Source organism: Phocoena sinus, chromosome 7 (assembly GCF_008692025.1).
Source record: "Phocoena sinus isolate mPhoSin1 chromosome 7, mPhoSin1.pri, whole genome shotgun sequence".
Taxonomy (NCBI): domain Eukaryota; kingdom Metazoa; phylum Chordata; class Mammalia; order Artiodactyla; family Phocoenidae; genus Phocoena; species Phocoena sinus.
In genome coordinates, this window is record NC_045769.1 from 59332480 (window position 1) to 59353274 (window position 20795).

The following is a 20795-nucleotide window of genomic DNA, read 5'->3' on the forward strand; positions in this document are numbered from 1 at the left end:
CCTCTTGCACTGTTGATGGGAATGTAAATTGATACAGCCACTATGGAGAAGAGTATGGAGGTTCCTTAAAGAACTAAAAATAGAACTACCATACGATCTAGCATACTGGTGGGTTTTTATCTTGCTCCTTCATCTGCTGTGTGTTTTCCTGTCTTCTCATTTTGCTTATCTTACTGTGTTTGGGGTCTCCTTTTCGCAGGCTGCAGGTTCATAGTTCCCATTGTTTTTGGTGTCTGCCCCCAGTGGGTAAGGTTGGTTCAGTGGGTTGTGTAGGCTCTCTGGTGGAGGGGACTGGTGCCTGTGTTGTAGTGGATGAGGCTGGACTTGTCTTTCTGGTGGGCAGGACCACGTCCGGTGGTGTGTTTGAGGCTATCTGTGACCTTATTATGGTTTTAGGCAGCCTCTCTGCTAATGAGTGGGGTTGTATTCCTGTCTTTCTAGTTGTTTGGCTGGTCGTTGAGTGGAGCTGGGTCTTAGTGTTGAGATGGAGATCTCTGGGAGAGCTTTCGCCATTTGATATTACTTGGAGCCAGGAGGTCTCTCTCCCAACTCAGAGGCTCAGGCCTGACACCTGGCTGGAGCACCAAAGCCCTGTCACCACACAGCTCAGAAGAAAAGGGAGAAAAAAGAAAGAGAGAGAGAGAGAGAGAGAAAGAAGGAAAAAAGTAAAATAAAAATCTAGTTATTAAAATTTAAAAAGTATTAAAATTAAAAAGTAATAAAAAAGAGAGCAACCAAACCTAAAAACAAATCCACTAATGATAAAATGTGCTAAAAACTATACCAAAAAAAAAAAAAAAAAAAAAACGGACAGAACTCTAGCACAAATGGTAAAAGCATACAAACAAAATCACACAAAAAAGCATACACATACACACTCACAAAAAGAGAAGAAGGAAAAATATATATTTTTTTAAAAAGGAAGAGAGTAACCAAATCAATAAACAAATCTACCAATGATAATAAGGTCTAAATACTAACCTAAGATAAACATAAAACCAGAAATAAATTAGATGCAGAAAGCAAACCCCAAGTCTTCAGTTGCTCCCAAAGTCCACTTCCTCAATTTGGGATGATTTGTTGTCTATTCAGGTATTCCACAGATGCAGCATACATCAAGTTGATTGTGGAGATTTAATCCGCTGCTCCTGAGGCTGCTGGGAGAGATTTCCCTTTCTCGTCTTTGTTCGCACAGCTCCTGGGGTTCAGCTTTGGATTTGGCCCCACCGCCGCTGCATGTAGGTCGCCTGAGGGTGTCTGTTCCCACCCAGACAGGACAGGGTTAAAGTAGCAGCTGATTAGGGGGCCCTGGCTCACTCAGGCCAGGGGGAGGGAGGGGTATGGAATGCAGGGCGAGCCTGCAGCGGCAGAGTCCGGCATGACGTTGCACCAGCCTGAGGTGTGCTGTGCGTTCTCCCGGGGAAGTTGTCCCTGGATCACGGGACCCTGGCAGTGGCGGGCTTCACAGGCTCCCAGGAGGGGAGGTGTGGATAGTGACCTGTGCTTGCACACAGGCTTCTTGGTAGCTGCAGCAGCAGCCTTAGCATTTCATGTCCATCTCTGATGTCCACGCTGACAGCCGCGGCTCGCACCAGTCTCTGGAGCTCATTTAGGTGGTGTTCTGAATCCCCTTTCCTCGCGCACCCCGAAACAACGGTCTCTTGCCTCTTAGGCAGTTCCAGACTTTTTCCCCGACTCCCTCCCAGCTAACTGTGGCACACTAGCCCTCTTCAGGCTGTGTTCACGCAGCCAACTCCAGTCCTCTCCCTGGGATCCGACCTCCGAAGCTGGAACATCAGCTCCCAGCCCCCACCCGCCCTGGTGGGTGAGCAGACAGGCCTCTCAGGCTCATGAGTGCTGGTCAGCACCGATCCTCGTGCGGGAATCTCTCCGCTTTGCCCTCTGCACCCCTGTTGCTGCGCTCTCCTCCGTGGCTCCAAAGCTTCCACCCCCACCCCCACCCCCACCCCCAGTCTCCATCACTGAAGGGGCTTCCTAGTGTATGAAAACTTTTCCTCCTTCACAGCTCCCTCCCAGAGGTGCAGGTCCCATCCCCATTCTTTTGTCTCTGTTTTTTCTTTTTTCTTTTGCCCTACCCAGGTACGTGGGTAGTTTCTTGCCTTTTGGGAAGTCTGAGGTCTTCTGCCAGCGTTCAGTAGGTGTTCTGTAGCAGTTGTTCCACATGTAGATGTATTTCTGCTGTATTTGTGGGGAGGAAGGTGATCGCCACATCTTACTCCTCCACCATCTTGAAGGTCCCCCCAGCTACTATGTTTTTTACTCTTAAGAAACACATGAAATTTAAGAAAACCTTAAATTTTCTAAAATATACCACAAGGTATTAATTACTCACTGAAGTACCAAAGCCCAATACCATATTGGATTTATAGAGTGAAAGTCTCCCAAAATGTTTTATAAATTAATTGGCTGTTTTATAAATATAATAATCCTTATCTTTATCTGGGGAGTTATTATTCCTATTTTGAATATGGAAAAAGGGAACAGGTTGACCTCAGCCTTATAAAAGGCTATCAAGTTGTACAGATAGATTGTCTAGCTAATTTTCTCCACTTTACAAGCCGAGAAGAGGACTGTGTAAATTCTCTCCATCAGTCCTTGAATGTTAATTTAAATGTTTATTGAGCATCTAGCTTGTGCCAGACATAATGTTGAACATTAAGCACATAACAGTGGGAAAAAATATGGTTGTTATCCTCATAAAGCTTCTGCTGTGAGAGACAGATGTTAAACATTTAATTACACTTGTGATCAGGATCACATGTGGCTCTCAGAGTATGTATCAAGAGGCTTGATCTTGAGTGGGGAAAACTTCCCTGAGGAAGTCATGTTTCAGCAAAACTCTAAAGGATGGAAAGAACTACTTATATTAAAAGCACATGAAACAAATGGTGCAAGCAGAGGGTACAGTCATGATGAAGGAACTCGGCACATTCAAGGAACTGAAAGAGCAGAATAGAAACTTTAAAAAAACAAAGCATAGGGCTTTCCTGGTGGAGCAGTGGTTGAGAGTCCGCCTGCCGATGCAAGGGACGGGGGTTCATGCCCGGTCCAGGAAGATCCCACATGCCGCGGAGCGGCTGGGCCCGTGAGCCATGGCCGCTGAGCCTGTGCGTCTGGAGCCTGTGCTCCGCAGTGGGAGAGGCCACAACAGTGAGAGGCCCGCATACCGCCAAAAAAAAAAAAAAAAAAGCATAATAAGATATAGATGGGGCAGATTGGCAGGATCTTGTTGATAGTTGTTAAGGATTGGGACTTATCTCATTGACTCTTTACAGTTTTAGACACAATAGGAAAATTAACAACTTGATTTTTTAAAATGAGCAGAAGATCTGAACAGATTCCTCACCAAAGAAGATAATATAGATGGCAAATAAGCATATTAAGAGGTGCTTTGCATCATATGTCATTAGGGAAATGCAAATTAAAACAGTGAGATACTACTACATACCTATTATACTGGCCCAAATCCAGAACACTGACAACAACAAATGTTGGCGAGGATGTGGAACAACAGGAACTCTCATTGACTGCTGGTAGGAAAGCAAAATGGTACGGTAGTCACTTTAGAAGACAGTTTGGCAGTTTCTTATAAAACTAAACATACTCTTCCCACACCATCCAACACTCATGTTCCTGGGTATTTACCCAAATGAGTTCAAACCATGTCTACACAAAAACCTGCACATGGATATTTATAGCAGCTTTATTCATAATTGCCAAAACAGAGAAGCAACCAGACATCCTTCAGTAGTGGATATCAGCAACCAGACAGTGGAATATTATTCATCACTAAAAAGAAATGAGTTATCAAGCCATGAAAAGACATAGAGGAAACTTAAATGCATATTACTAAGTTAAAGAGCCAATCTGAAAAGGAGGCTATGTACTGTATGATTCCACCTATACAATATTCTAGAAAAGCCAAAACTGTGGAGACAGTAAAAAGATGATTGCCAGGGGTTAGGGGAAGGGAGAGATGAATAGGTGGAGCACAAAGGATATTTAGAGCAGTAAAACTGTTCTGTATGATACTATAATTGTAGATACACGTCATTATACATTTATCCAAACCCATAGAATGTATAATGAGTGAAACCTAATGTAGACTCTGGATTTGGGGTGATAATGATGTGTCAGTGTAGGTTCATCAGTTATAACAAATGTACCACTCTGGTGGGGGATGTTGATGGTGGAGGGGAGGATAGAGGAACAGGGGTACATGGGAACTCTGTACTTTCTTCTCAATTTTGCTTTAAGCATAAAACTGCTCTAAAAATAAAGTCTATTTTTTTAAAAAAGTTTCAGGAGGGAAATTCATGAACATATTTAAAATTTTAATAGATCACTCTAGCTGCAGTGACCCATGTGGATGAAGATAAAGAGCAAAAATGGGTGCAGAAGAACTTAACTGCAGTGGTCCAGGTGAGAGCCTGGTACTAGTTTGGTCTAGCATGGTGTCAAAGGAGAAAGTGAAACATGTGGGCCCTAGAGAGTGGCACGTTTCTGTGCCTAAATAAATCAATGAACTACTTACCCTTAGTTTCCTCACATATTAAAAAAGAGAGGGGGGGCATCTGGGGGTTGCCCAAGGGGCTTCATGATTTAGGAAGAACCTATCACTGAATTATATGTAAGGCAAACCAGAATTAACTGAGCATTTGATACAGTTTTCTTTTGTAATGGCAGCCCTGCATTAGACAAGAGCCATCAGGCAGATTATGATTTTTATGAGAGAATTTAAAAAATAATTTCTGAGGACTCTTTAAATATAATGATCCATTATTTTAGTAATAATCCTAATTGCAGTGATAGTGACCAATAAATATCATAATGCAATCAAACACCTAAAATGGAAATTTCTAGAAACCAATGAAAACATAGTGTTATTTTGAGTTGGAGTTTTCTTTTGTTTATATTTCCAACTTTGAGTCTTACTTGGTAATCCCTGTGTAACTTTAACAGAGTTTTTTTTGTTTGTTTGTTTGTTTTTGCGGTACGTGGGCCCCTCACTGCTGTGGCCTCTCCCGTTGCGGAGCCCAGGCTCCGGACGTGCAGACTCAGCGGCCATGACTCACGGGCCCAGCCGCTCTGCGGCATGTGGGATCTTCCCGGACCGGGGCATGAACCCGTGTCCCTTGCATCGGCTGGCAGACTCTCAACTACTGCGCCACCAGGGAAGCCCTTTAACAGAGTTTTATAATCTTTGGACAGATATTATTATTCATATATAAGGTTCATAATATTTTATATATTATAACGTTCTTAATGTTCATAATATGCTAATATTTCTATTTCATCACCACTGTCTCATTCCTATTCCTGTTTTCACTGAATGAACAGAAGTAAAAGATGAGAGAGATTTGAGACACCAAAATAATATCTCCTATTCCATTTCCTAATCTCCCAGGAAAGCTCTTCTAAAAATATTAACATAAAAGTCTGTTAAGGGGTATGGGCAAAAAAATGCTAGATAATTAGAGCTAAAAGCTCACTGGTCAGCTAAGTCTTGACAAAGAGCATGTCTGAGTTTAATAAAACATTTGCATAATTAAAAGACTGGAATAAGACAATGTGTAAATCTAGAAAATTTTGCTAGAGCTGGCTAATACTTGCCTAAAGCACAAAAAACTTATTAGTTGAGACAATATTTTCCATTACTAAAAAAAAATCTGCTTTCTGTTGTAACTGAGAAAATTATTTGAGGACAATATATAATAAATGTATACATTATTTTAATGTTTCATGCTTTATGCAGAATTGGATATTTAATTACTGTGATTTTTAAAAAGGTATTGTGGCTAGAAAAAAAAATACAAGTCGGTACCTAAAGTGATACCTGGCTATCCATGATATATGTGTCCAGTTCCAATGTTATTTTCTTTCTCAATATTTCATCAAGGCTACATGTAGTTTTAATAGCCAAGCTATCACCTGAATGCTATTAAAGAATAATCAGATCTGCTCAAACTTAATTTATATTATTTACCCATGTAACAGATTCTAATTTTGAGGAAGATTGCTGACCATTTATGCGATCACTAAGAACTAATATTTGGCTTATAAATTCTAATTTCATCTTTTGTACACTGAGGAAAAAGATTAACAATTTTATCCACATCAAGATGCTTGTTTTGAAGGATTGATTCCATCTCTTTGAATAGTTCCTTCTCCAGTTTGCTCATGTTGTCCAACATTGTTTTGGCTTTTTCCTGAACAATTAAAAAATAAAAATAAATAAATACACAGATACACATGTGTGCATGAGCACACACGCACACACACGAGTCTAACACAATTCCAAACCACCTCTACAGACAAGGTTTGTTCATTCTGGTTTCAACTTCTGGTTCGGTTCCCCTTCTCCTATTCTTTAGATAAAGAAAGAATGAAATTCTTTGGGAAAAATCATTGTTCTAGATTCAGTTAATCTATTAACCACAAACTATTAGTTATTTTTAGTAGAAAATACAATAACAATTATGTAGTATTAGTCTATAAGCAAGAAACTTAAAAGACAAATAACAGGTCAATTGAAAATTTGATATTAATTGTGTATGGGGAAGGTTGCTGAAAACTGAAGCTGAAATATTTTCATGAATTTGGATCTTCTACATTTAAAACCAGCATTATCAGATTAAACAAAGGAAATAGAACAGTGATGTTCAAGGGAAAGAGCAACTAAAAGAAAAGTCATTTTCTCTATGATTCCTCCTTGTATCAACAAGGGGGGAAAAAGGTCATGATTCTTATAGAAAGGAGCAATTTTTAAGTTATTAATGAATTACCATCATCAGTTAGAGGGTAGGTACTGACAGAAAAAGTGTATAAGAAGAGAGTTACTAGGGCTTCCCTGGTGGCGCAGTGGTTGAGAGTCCGCCTGCCGATGCAGGGGACACGGGTTCGTGCCCCGGTCCGGGAAGATCCCACATGCCGCGGAGCGGCTGGGCCCGTGAGCCATGGCTGCTGAGCCTGCACGTCCGGAGCCTGTGCTCCACAACGGGAGAGGCCACAACAGTGAGAGGCCCGCATACCGCAAAAAAAAATAATAATAATAATAAAAAAAAAAAAAAAAAAAAGAAGAGAGTTACTAGAAAGTGAGCATAATTTTTAAAATTTGAACCATAATGGGGCAGAACTCCACAAAACAAGGATTCTTAACTTTGACCTATACTTCAGTATGAAATTATATGCAATTTTTTCTGAAGAAACACTGCATTTCATATCAGTGCAAAAAATGTATTTTATCAATAAATGGTATTAGAATAATTGGTCATCTCTTTGGAAAACGAAGTTAGAACCCTACTTCATAACACCCATAAAAATAAATTCCAGATAAAGAACTAATTTTTTTTCAAATATGCATATATGTATTTGAAAGAAAATACAGAAGTTATATTTATTTTGAGGTAAGGCAGCCCTTTTGAAGCATGAAATCAAGATGCCTTAAAGGAAAAGACTAACAAATGCAACTGATTAAATTTTAAACTTTTGTCTGACAAAAAAAGTTAAATAAACAAACTGAGATTAAAAATTTGCTACACAAAAAATTTATTCACATATTTTTGCCTCTTTGAGGCAAAAGACAAAAACAACCAAGAATCAATTGAAAAACAGACTAAGGAAAATAATAGGCAAGTCATTTAAGAGGAAATACAAAGGCCAATAAACATATGAAATTTTCAACCTCATTAGTAATCAAGAAATGTTAACTAAACTACCAGTAGGACTGACTCTCCCTAAAACATAAAAGTAGTTATTTACAGAGCCAGGACTAGAACCCAGGTCTTTGACACTTCTTCCTTCAAATCCCATTGTCTTTCCACTACTTCATGTTGTCAATCAACATTTAATACCTATTAAATACAGCCTAAAATAGTAACTGCTTTAAAATTTTATTTCATTATTACTTAGAAGAATGTCAATCAGCAATTTAATTTAGTTTAACGGGCATTTAGTAATAAGTCTACAAAACCCACCTCCCAGAAGCAGTATTTAAGGGGGAAAGGGAGCTAACAACTCTTGAGAACTATCATAAGCAATGAGAGCAGTGCAGAGGCTGCTCAGGAAGGAGGGGAAATCCCTCCAGAGAAGACATTCATGAAACATATCACTGAAGAACTTGAGCAAAGGCAAGAAGAACCAGGGGCTCATCATTTTTCACAGCACTGTGCTGAGTCTGGAGGATGGGCCAAGCCAAGCCCATGGAGGGAATGACACTTCTGGCCCGGTGCACTGGGCCCTTGTCAGTGTACTTAATAGGCTCCTAGAACAAAACACTTGCCTCTCACTCCATGCCACTAGGCTACAAAAAGGTGTTTACACTGTAGGTCAGAAGTAAAACAAACTGGTCTCAGAAAAAAGCAGTAGTGTCAAGAATCTATAGCAAATAGAGGATCTGTACAGAGCTCTCTGCTTTAAACATAAGCACGGGGGTGGGCCGGGGGGGTGGGGGAGAGAAAAGCAGGGCAACTATGTAAACATACTACAGAAAAAGGAAATAAGTAAATAATTGCCAGGGAGGAAAATTCATCTAATTCATTTAATGTAGAAAGAATGTAAATGTATATACCTTCACAAAGTAAAAGTTATTATAGGCAATAAAAATCAGAAGCAAAGCTGGTAGAAGCAGGTGAGAAAAGGTATAAGATGACCAATCTTTTCCTTCATTGCAAGAATGAGTTGAGAGTTCTGAGAAAGGCCTTTAGGTAGCCCTTCCATTTCCTTCTAATCTATTTTTTTAATCTCTGGGGCAGAGACAGAAGAGGGCAGGAAGGCTGAAGAGGTATGAACATTATAAAATTATTTGTCTACCCATCAATCTATCTGTCCCCCCACATTATATATCTACTTGTTTCTGGAGATGAGATTGTGGGTGATGTGTTTAATCTTTTATTATGCTTACATTTAAAAATAATAAGCATTTATCTTTTATTAAAACTTCAACTCATTATAATAATTATTATTTTAAGTCTACGGGGTGTCAAGTCACTTTCAATTAAAATTAATCTGAGGGTATATGATTAAGAACATTATTTTAGAGACCAAGTTAACTCCCCTCTAGAGGTTTTGTAATTTTTGGTGTGAGATACACTAAGAAAGCTACTTAAACTCTCCAAGTCTCAGATTTCTTATCAGTAAAATGGAAACGATAACAGTACCTACCTGGGACTTCCCTGGTGGCACAGTGTTTAAGAATCTGCCTGCCAATGCAGGGGACATGAGTTCGAGCCCTGGTCCAGAAAGATCCCACATGCCACAGAGCAACTAAGCCCGTGCGCCACAACTACTGAGCCTGCCCTCTAGAGCCCGGGAGCTGCAACTACTGAGCCCTTGTGCCACGACTACTGAAGCCCACATGCCTAGAGCCCGTGCTCCACAACAAGAGAAGCCACTGCAATGAGAAGCCCGCGCACTGCAACGAAGAGTAGCCCCCGCTCACCACAACTAGAGAAAGCCCGCATGCAGCAATGTAGAACCAGCGCAGCCAAAAATAAATAAATAAAATAAATAAATTTATTAAAAAAAAATAGTACCTACCTGATAAAGTGGTTGTGAAAATTAAATGAAATATCCCATGTAACAGTACCATGGTGCTTGGTGTATAATAAGTGTTCAATAAATGTTAGCTATTGTTATTATGTTTAATATACTACATTTCTCTAAATTCACAATATATTCTTAACCATTTTTTTAACCAAAGTTCAAAAATAATATAGCTCTATTATAGTCTAAGCATCTAAACTATTTTTAAACCTATTTTTATATAAAGGAAATAAAGCTGAAATTTCAAAGTTCAAAATATGGATTCAATCATATTTTAAGTTATTCTTTTTTTTTTTTTTTTTTTTGCAGTATGCGGGCCTCTCACTGTCGTGGCCTCTCCCGTTGCGGAGCACAGGCTCCGGACGCGCAGGCCCAGCGGCCATGGCCCACGGGCCCAGCCGCTCCGCGGCATGCGGGATCCTCCCAGACCGGGGCACGAACCCGCGTCCCCTGCGCTGGCAGGCGGACTCTCAACCACCGCGCCACCAGGGAAGCCCTTAAGTTATTCTTAATGATAAAACAGAGATATAATCTAATCATACCTCCTTATTATCTAGTATTTCCAAGGCCTGTTGATGTTTTTGGTAGAGTAGGTGTCTTCTGTCAGGCTTAATGTTAAACTGTGGCTTCTTTTTAACTGAATCTTCAAATGTGGGTGAACTGGTGTCCAATAGTTGTGAAATATTTGGTACAAATATGAAAGGCTTAAAAACAGATCTAGAAGAAAAAGTATTAAGTTTGGTATGTGGGGATATAAAAATATTCAGGCGAAAAAAAAATATTCAGCATTATTCTAAATCTTCTAAGATTCCCTTTACTTTCTACTAATTTATAACATACTAATTGTTCCTGTCATACTACTTATACCCATGCCTGTCTTCCCTGGTACACTGAGATCTCCTTTTGGGGCAAGGGATCATACTTTATTTAGCCTTATATTCCCATGAACCTAACAAAGGGCCTGGCATATAAACAGTGTCAAGTAAAATTATAGTTCATCATTTTCTACTGCAAATTCCACAGTTGGAGGGTAAGAACAATCCTCAATGTAACAGACTGAGCATTAGGATTTGGGATGAAAATAAGCAGCAGTATTAATAAGGGATTCACAAGTTTTATTCCTTTTTCTGGAAGATATCTTTAATAATATGAAAGATTATAATACTAAGAGATAGTGAATATAAGATCACTTCTAAATGTAATGTGCATTAAGTTTTATGAGATACCAATGATTTAAATCAAGGTAGTCTGTATATATCCTACTTAAGATATAACTTGAACTATTGATATTTTGTTTTACATGTATGTATTTTCTAGATCATTTAACCTTTTTACTCTTACTCACCATCTAATATTTAATACTGAAATCTGCATTAAAAAACCAATCTACTTATTTTTTTTTTTCTTTTTGGTACGCGGGCCTCTCACTGTTGTGGCCTCTCCCCGTTGCGGAGCACAGGCTCCGGACGCGCAGGCTCAGCGGCCGTGGCTCACGGGCCCAGCCGCTCCGCGGCATGTGGGATCTTCCCAGACCGGGGCACGAACCCCCGTCCCCTGCATCGGCAGGCAAGACTCTCAACCACTGCGCCATCAGGGAAGCCCCAATCTACTTTTCTTGACAATTTTAAATATAGCTAGGGAAAGAGGGAGTAGGAATAACTGCGTACCAGAAACTATAAACATTTTCGTCCCATATGAATGAGAATAGATATGGCAATGATACACATAGGAAAATGGCAGACTAAAACCTGAATAGAAAATGCATTCAAAAGACCTCTGGTGGCGCAGTGGTTAAGAATCCGCCTGCCAATGCAGGATACAGGGGTTCGAGCCCTTGTCTGGAAAGATCTCACATGCCACGGAGTAACTAATCCCGCGTTCTAGAGCCAGCACTACTGAGCCCATGTGCTGCAACTACTGAAGCCTAGAGCCCGAGTTCCACAAGAGAAGCCACCGCAATGAGAAGCCCGCACACCGCAATGAAGAGTAGCCCCCGCTCACCGCAACCAGAGAAAGCCCACGTGCAGCAATGAAGACCCAACGCAGCCAATAATTAATTAATTAAAAAAAAAAGAAAATGCATTCAAAAATTATTGTGGTATCTGTGCAACAAAAATTTAGCCTGACAAAATCATCACCAAACTAATGACTCTACCCTACCCCTGACCCCCTGCCTGGTTTATAGTATTTTGTGACTTTACCTCTCAGGATCAGGAGTCCCTGTAAGGAAGTGGATGCAAGGAACGTTGGAGTCTTGAGGTAAAATAGAAACCATGCTTGCAGTGGTCAGGAATTCTCCCTCCATATTAATGCCACTTGGTTTATCTCGGAGAATTTCCATCATTGTTTCAAAGGTTATGTTTCCTAGGGAAATGAATTTTAAGACGATCAAATACATATGCATTTGCAGGTTGGTATCCTGCAATTATGAACTGCTTTCTCTATTGATAATATATAATATGAGACACTGGTCTAGGTATAAATTAAGTAAGACTGACTATAAGCAAATCTTGTACCATAACTGTTAGACTCACTGCACTGTCCCAAGGAAGATTTTTTTCTAATATAAAATATACAAAATCTCAAAACATTATAACAGGTTAAATCTGTTATTTCCTAAGCAGACGAAATCAATAATGCAAAATACACTCAATCTCACTGCCCTTCCAAAAATTTTTAAGAGGTATGTAGTTAACAATTAACTAATGACAATAATAACTATTATCTGAGTCTATCCATTCTGGGAACCAAATATTAAGAGAATATTGTGTTTAGTTTCCAATATTATACAAGATGTTCTTTACAAAATAACAAATTATTTTTCCTGTAATATAATTGCTATGCCTGACATTAATACTCTTGTATGAAAGTGTGAATTGTAACCTGAGTGGGAATGAAGGAGGCAAAAGACATTATTGGCTAATGGAATTTGTATGTACATAGTTCCACTGGACTACTTTAAAAATTTAAATGTCCATCACGTGTAATGAAAATAAATGGCATTATATTCTGTTTTCTGCTTTCATAGGTAAAGTTTGATATTTTAAGGAGATTTTTTTGAGAAAAATAGAAGAAAATCTATCTCTTTAGCAAACACAACATGTCCATGGTTACAGAGAACCTCAGAATCCCATATTTGGAAGGCATTTCCACCAAAAAATTTTAAAAGCCAATCATGCCCTCAGACAGCTCTGTTTCTTTCTATATATATCCATAGTCAAAGATGTGATTTAGGATCTGTCTCATGACAAGATGAATAATCTTACCCTTCCACAATGCAGTCCTCCAAAAGTAGCCAAAATATCTTCTTCTCACATGATAATAATTGTCTTCTCCAAAATTTATGATTCAATTCTCCCAGAATCACATTAAAACTCCTTCAAATTAAAACTTACTACTAAGCTTAACTTAAATAAACTTTTCCTCTCCATCTGTCTTTGTCTGTATTGGTCCTATCTTTTGTTTAATCTTGGTCCTGTCTCTGCCATCAGATGATAAATTCCTGATCTTTTGTCTGTATTGGTTCATATCTCTGCCATTAGATTACCAAATTCTCTCAAGACAAGAATGGATTTTTCTCTGTTTAGTTCTCATTCATTCAACAAATATTTATTGAACACCTATTAAATGCCAGGCACTGTCCTAGGCAATGGATAGATAGATAGACACAGACAGACAGACAGATATTGATAGATTTAGACATGGATATAAAGCTCTGTGAATATAAAGAAATGAAAGTTCCCTGATCCAATTTCAATTAAGGTAACCACAGTTAACAATTCAAAAAGGATTTCTCCTGGGACTTCCCTGGTAAGACTCCATGCTCCCAATGCAGGGGGCCCAGGTTCGATCCCTGGTTTGGCAACTAGATCCCACATGCATGCCACAACTAAGAGTCCACATGCCACAACTAGGAGTCTGCATGCTGCAACTAAAAACAAAAGATTCCGCATGCCACAACTAGGACCCGCTGCAGCCTAAATAAATAAATAAATTTTTTTTTTTAAAAAAGATTTCTCCTGAAGAGTTTCAGAACAGGTCTGAAACCTTTTCTTTGAATAAATACAAGAAATTCTCATCAGAAGAAAATTGGTACCAGAAAATAGCCACTTAAAGCAAACATATTTAAATAAGAATCAAAACTTCATGGTATGTAGTGGAGGAAAAGGATTGACTGGATCTTTAAAATGAAATTAAAATACAAAAATAAGTTTATATAAGCTTATAGTTAACAAAATTTAGGTTAAAATTTTAATATGCTAATTCTTAGAACAAAGAATGAAACAAGTGTAATTTTTACAACAAAATGGTAAGAGAATTCGACTTTATTTGACTATTGCAGAATGATCATATAGATAATGATTGCAAAAATATATGAGGACTTCATCAAGTTTCTCAAGTCCCTCTCTTCTTTTTTTTTTTACTGTATAATAATTTTATTGTTTTTCCTTTTTTTAAATTTTTTTGGAGTATAGTTGATTTACAATGTTGTGTTAGTTTCAGGTGTACAGCAAAGTGAATCAGTTATACATATACCTACTTCTTTTTTCTTTTTTTAGATTCTTTTCCCATGTAAGCCATTACAGAGTATTGAGTCGAGATCCCTGTGCTATACAGCAGGTTGTTATTAGTTATCTATTCTTAATTATTTAATATTCAAATCATTTTCTTTTGAAGCACTTTGTTGTGTTACTGCTCTCAGTTTTTCTTCAGTTGTCAATAGGTCTAACTCTCTGTTCATTTTTTATTTGCCAATGGCTTTGTATGTGACCTAATCAGTATCCGATGTTAATTTCATGGGCTTCTGGAAATCTTGCATCTTTTGTAAGACTTTCAGTTTGTATTTTATTTGTATTGTGTTAATAATCATTAAGAGACATCAACAAAAATATTGACGCAAAGAAGAGGAAGGGGGCTTCCCTGGTGGCGCAGTGGTTGAGAGTCCACCTGCCAATGCAGGGGACACGGGTTCGTGCCCCGGTCCGGGAAGATCCCACATGCCACATGCCGTGGAGCGGCTGGCCCGTGAGCCATGGCCGCTGAGCCTGTGCGTCCAGAGCCTGTGCTCCACAACGGGAGAAGCCACAACAGTGAGAGGCCCACGTACCACAAAAATAATAATAATAATAAAATATAATAAAATGCTCAAGTCTTCTTTAAAAAAAAAAAAACAAAAAAAAAAAAAAAGAAGAGGAAGGATAGTGTTAAGTTGGGAAAGATATTTGAATGAGGACTAATTTTATAAATAGATGGTTCATCAGTGATTATCTTTACGTTTAAGACTACCTTTGCTTCCTTATGCAACCCTTGTAACTTTGGGGCATCAGACTGAAAATTCAGATAAAATAGACATCCCTCCTACCATCCATCACAACTTGCTGCAATCTTTGCTTCACTAAACAGCTGATATATGACTAAAATGAGGTCATTTTTTTAAAGTATCTACATCTCACCAATTTTCTTATATGACCTCCTAATTTTTCATGCTTGTACAAAGTTTATATTCCCCAAAGTATAATTCGACAAGAAAATTAAAATACGACCACTAACATATAATTACTTACCTGAAAAACCGAAGAGAATAGATTTTAAAACTATGAAAAAAAATAGACTATCAATGAGGTGTCCCATTAAATAAGTAAAAACACTCAACAGCTTTCTTATAGATCAAAACCAACCAATTAACAAACATAATAGAAAAATATTCCATTCATATTACCAGTAAAAAAATATTAAATATCCAGAAAAAAACTTAAAAGTCAAGTAGGAATCAGTAATCTAAGCTTCCACCTTAACAAACTAGAAAAAGAAGAGCAAAATAAGCTCAAGGCAAGCAGAAGGAAGAAATAATACAGATAAAAGCAGAAATCAATGAAATTGAAAGCAGAAAACAGAAAAGTCAATGAAACAAAAAGTGGTTCTTTGAAAAGATCAATAAAATTGACAAACCTCTAGCTAGACTGACAGAAAAAGAGAAAACACAAATTACAAAATTACCAATATCAGAAATGAAACGGGTATCATGACAGACCCTGCAGACATTAAAAGCATGATAAAGGAATACTATGAACAACTCTATATCCATAAATTAACAACTTAGAAGAAATGGACCAATTATTTGAAAAGCACATATTACCAAAACTCACTCAATATGAAATAATTTGACTAGCCCTATATCTCTTAAAGAAATTGACTTTAAAACTTCCAGAAATCTCCAGGCCCAGATGTTTCACTGGAGAATTCTACCAAACATTTGAGGAAGAATTAACTCCAAATCTACACAATCTCTTCCAGAAAATAAAAAAGGAGGGAACACGTCCTGACTCATTTAATGAGGCAAATATTACCCTTATACCAAAACCAAACAAAGACAGTACAAACAAACCAACACAGACCAAAATCTCTCATGAATACAGATGCAAAATCCCTCAACAAAATATTAGCAAAGAGAACCCAACAATATATAAAAAGAATTATATACCATGACCAAGCTGGGTTTATTCCCAGGATACAAGGCTTGTTCAATATTAGAAAATCAATGTAATCTATCATATCAACAGGCTAAAGAAAAAAGAGAATCATATCAACTGACACAGAAAACGCATTTGACAAACCTCAGTATCTATTCATGATAAAAACTCTCAGCAAACAAGGAATAGTGGAAAACTACCTTAACTCCATTAAGTTGACAAAGTACATCTACAAAAAGCTACAGCTAATACTATACTTAATGGTAAATGACTAAATGCTTTCCCCCTAAGACTGGGAACAAGGCAAGGATGTCTGCTCTCACCATTCTTATTCAGTATAACACTTGAAGTCCTAGCCAGCACAATAAGGCAAGGAAAGGAAATAAAAAGCATACAGATTGGAAAGGAAGAACTAAACTGTCCCTATTTGCAGATGGCATGAAAGTCTATACATAAAAATCCCAAGGAGTCTAACCAAAAAAAAAAAAACCCAAAAAACAAACCTCCTGGAACCAGTAAATTCATTTAGCAAAGTCACAGAATACAAGATCAACATACAAAAAAGTAATTAAAACAATCTGAAATTTTGAAAAGAAGTTCTTATTAAGAAACAATTTGTTTAGGCTCTATAGAAGAGAACTAGAGACAGTGTTTTCTCATTTAGGTTGAAACTGCAAATTTTGTAGGTCCAACTTCATTTATAGAATCTATTCTAAAGAAGTAATTTTGAAATGCAGATAAACTTAATAAATAAGATGTTCACATGATTTACCGTGGTAAAAGGGAAACAACCAAATAGTGAACAATACCATTTGTGTCCTCCCCTCCACCAGTTACTATGTTTCAGAAGGTCATAGACTGTATCATGTCTGCCACTATGTGGCCCCATGCCTAGCACAGAGCAAGTGTTTATAAAAGATTTCTTTAACAACAACAAAAAATGTCAATATGGAAAACCTAGACAAATAAAATTATAAAAGTCTACTTAGAACAGAAAAGAAAAATTCAATAAATGGACAACCATATCTTGTTCTTGACTAGGAAGACAATATTATTAGATGTGAATTCTCCCCTAAAATAATCTATAGTTTTAATTCAAATCCAATCAAACCTCAAAAAGATTCTTCGGGGAGAAGCTGGAAAAATGATTGTAAAATTAACCTTGAAAAATGAACAGTCAAGGATTGTCAGGAAAATTCTGAAAAAGCAGAATAATGAGGAAATATTTGTCTTACCACATTAAAAAAAAACCCTGTAAATTCATTCATATTGTCCTTTGGCTCATAAAGCAAGTATTGAACACTTATTATGTATACTTACACTGTTCTAAATGAAACTGGACAAATACAATAATCTAATTTACACTTGGGTTTACTTAGGAATTTAATATTTGATAAAGTTGGTTGGCATTTCAAATCAACAGAAAAGATAATTCATTTAAAATATGGTGTTGAGATCACTGGGTAAGCATTTGAGAAGTGAGGAAAAAAACAGTAATCCTAATTCATATTTTATTTTAGAATAAGTTCAGAAGAATTATAAATTTTAAAAATAAAACTATAAATATAAGATGTAGATAACCATTTCTGGTACAGTGAAATGGCCATTCTAAAAGCATGACATCAATGCTAGGAACCATATAAGAGCAATTCCACATGGGACAGAATCAACCATTTTATTATTACTTTTCTATTTATGCCAGCTATTGTTTTTCCCTTTTTATCCTTTCTTGCCCTTTTTGAATTTAACAAGTATTTATTATTCTATTTCTCCCCTGTTAGCTTATTACTTATATATTCTTTTATTATTTTATTAGTTTCTCTTGACTTATTAGTCTGCCTTAAACTAGTTCTTCACCACTTAGTTAACGCAAAGACCTTGTAACACTTTAACTCCAATTACTGCCTCCTGTTTTTAGTGCTATTCTCATACATTAATTCTGCTGTGTTCATCTGGGTCCTCTGAGAAGCAGATGCCACAACATGAGATTAAATGTACAAGGATTTTATGAGGGAAAATGCCTATGAGAGAAAATGGAGAGGAAGTTGGACTGTGACAGAAGTCCGAGCCTGGCTTTACTAGAGAGGGAAGAAAGGTTGGGTGAAAGTGACCTAGACTGCCACACCACCTAAGGAAAGCTTTGCAAGGCCCTTAGGGAGTCTTTGACCCAGAGTCGGCCATCACAGGAGTCCAATGACCCCAGGAATGGGCCTACCTTAGTCTCCCTGCTGCTTTCAGTCATTGGCCCGGAGCAGCCTGTGGGAAGCGCAGCCTTGGTACTACATGAATTCAATGCACAACAGAATTTGAGCACTGCAGCTATGGCCATTGGTCATAAAATTATTATTATTTTAAACACACAATATTCATTTAGTTTCACGCACGTATTTACTGTTTCTGTTGCCTTCATTCACTCCTGCTTACCTTGCCTCTATCAAAGATCATTTTTCCTGCCTGAAGAATGGCCCTTAGTATTCCTTTTAATGCCAGTTGGCTAGTGACAAATTTTCTCAATTTTATTTCAACTTTACTTTTAGAGGATATTTTCAGTGGGTATAGAATTCTAAATTGGTAGTGATTATCTTTCTCCATCACTTTACAGATGTCATTTTATAGTCTTCCAGATTCTTTCTCTTTTGAAAAGTTATCTGTCAGTCTTATAGTTCCTTTGAAGATAATATATATTTTCTCTCTGACTGCATTTAAGATTTTGTTTATTTTCCCCCTTTAGCAATCTCACTACGATGTGCCCAGGTGTGGTTTCCTTTTATTTATTCTTGGGATTTGCAGAGCTTCTTGGAGCTGTGGCTTGATGACTTTTATTAGTTTGGAAAAATTCTTGGCCAGTATCTCTTCAAATCTTGCTTTTGCCCCTCCATATTCTCTCTCTCCTTTCCTGCTGGGACTCCAACTACATATATATGAGACCTTTTCAGTGAGTCCTATATGGCTCTCACACTCTTGTCGATATTTTCCAAACTCTTACCTCTGTTTCAATCAGGGAACTTTCTACTGATCTTCCAGTTCACTATTTTTTTTCTTCCGCTATGTCTAATCTGTTGTTAAACTAATCTATTGAATTCTTTTTTATTTTTTGCAGTACGCGGGCCTCTCACTGTTGTGGCCTCTCCCGTTGCAGAGCACAGGCTCCGGACGCACAGGCTCAGCAGCCATGGCTCACAGGCCTAGCCGCTCTGTGGCATGTGGGATCTTCCTGGACCGGGGCACGAACCCACGTCCCCTGCATTGGCAGGCACACTCTCAACCACTGTGCCACCAGGGAAGCCCCTAATCTATTGAATTCTTAATTTCAGTTATTAGAAATTTACAGTTCTATTATTTCCATTTGGTTCTCTTTTATAGATTTCAGTTCTCTGATGAAATTCTCCATCTTTTTGTCTAATTTTCTTGAACATATAAAACATACTAATTTTAAAGTCTATATCTGATAAAACTAATTTGGGGATAACCAGTGGGTCAGTTTCTACTGTCTGCTTTCTCTTGATTTTCAATCACTTGGTCCTATTTCTTGGCATGTCTGATAATTTTTTATTGAACGTTGGACACTATAGATTAAAATCTGTAGAGGCACTGCATGATATTTTCCTCCACAGAGTATTTAATTTTCTTCTGGCAAACAGATGGAATATAGGTAGATTACCTATTGATCCGGCTGAGACTGGTCTATTCTGTTTGTTCTTATTCCTAAGGTGTAGCCTTTCTGGGGTTTTAACTGAAAGCCTGGAGTATTTTCCAGGCCCCTTCTTCTTGGTTGTTCATCAAATCCAATTTTTGTCCCTAAGGCCTTGTGAGACTGCCAAAATCTCTACTTAACGTTTTAAGCTCTTGGTAACTACTCATCCTACAGAGTCTCATCCTACATATGCACGGCTTAGAAGTCAGCAACTGCTTTAAGGAGAAATTGTGACATAGAAGGTCAGACTCTTCTCAGAGTCTTTTCCCAATCTCCTGGATCTAGGCCCCTCATGTCCTAACTGTTTTGGGTGTTCACCATGCCTTCAAACAGTGGGTTTTATTTTCCCAGCTTTTAGTTATTCTTGGGGAGAGGTTAGTCTCGTACTAGCTACTCCTTGTTAACCAGAAGCAAATGTCCAGCTTTGTGCTTTTAACCACTCCAATTTTATGCCTCCCACTTATTAAGTACATCAGTCTCTTTTTACCCTCAAGTAGTATCAATTTCTGAATAACAGTAATGAATGTGGTAGACCCATACTGTAACAAGTACAGTTTAAAAAAATAACACAAAACATATAGTTCCTGTCAGCAGATATTTTCAGATACTTTGTATGGCAATGTTTAATTACTTCATTAAAATTAGTTCTAAAGAATCAAGTAACTTTCATTTAACATAGTTGGTTGACCACAGGTATGTTTTTCCTCTCTCCCCAAACCCTACTACAATGACAGCAAAGGAATAAAAAATGAAATTACTCACAAAGACAAAGAAAGCATGAAGAGCAAGAATTTCCCCCCATCCCCATGATATATGGGAATAATTAAAAGAACAAAAGCTTACATCAAGTCTTGCACCCCAAATTGTGATTTTTGTGACATTTCAAATTAAAATAAAATTGATTTCCATATAAAACAGTCTAATGTTCCACCCTCAGTTAATCACGCAAACTTCCGTTTTATGTTAATAGCAAATTTTCACTTTCTACATAATATAGCTATGACTTCAAATTCAAGAAAAATAATGTATAGATAACTTGTTACAGGAGCAATCAATATCTTTCTGTT

General features: G+C 37.6%; 1 protein-coding gene across 2 annotated transcripts in view; it reads right to left on the minus strand.

Annotated features, from left to right (window-relative positions):
* Positions 1–3700: 3700 nt before the first annotated feature.
* SCRN3 (secernin 3) overlaps positions 3701–20795 on the minus strand; it is a 37109-nt gene continuing 20014 nt past the window's right edge. For both annotated transcript variants that reach the window (XM_032636754.1, XM_032636755.1), the window contains exons 6-8: positions 11766–11928; positions 10107–10281; positions 3701–6230 (exon numbers count right to left, since the gene is read on the minus strand). In XM_032636754.1, the coding sequence (XP_032492645.1) occupies positions 6060–6230; positions 10107–10281; positions 11766–11928 (509 nt within the window). In that variant the 3' untranslated portion in view covers positions 3701–6059. The remainder of the gene's footprint in view (positions 6231–10106; positions 10282–11765; positions 11929–20795) is intronic.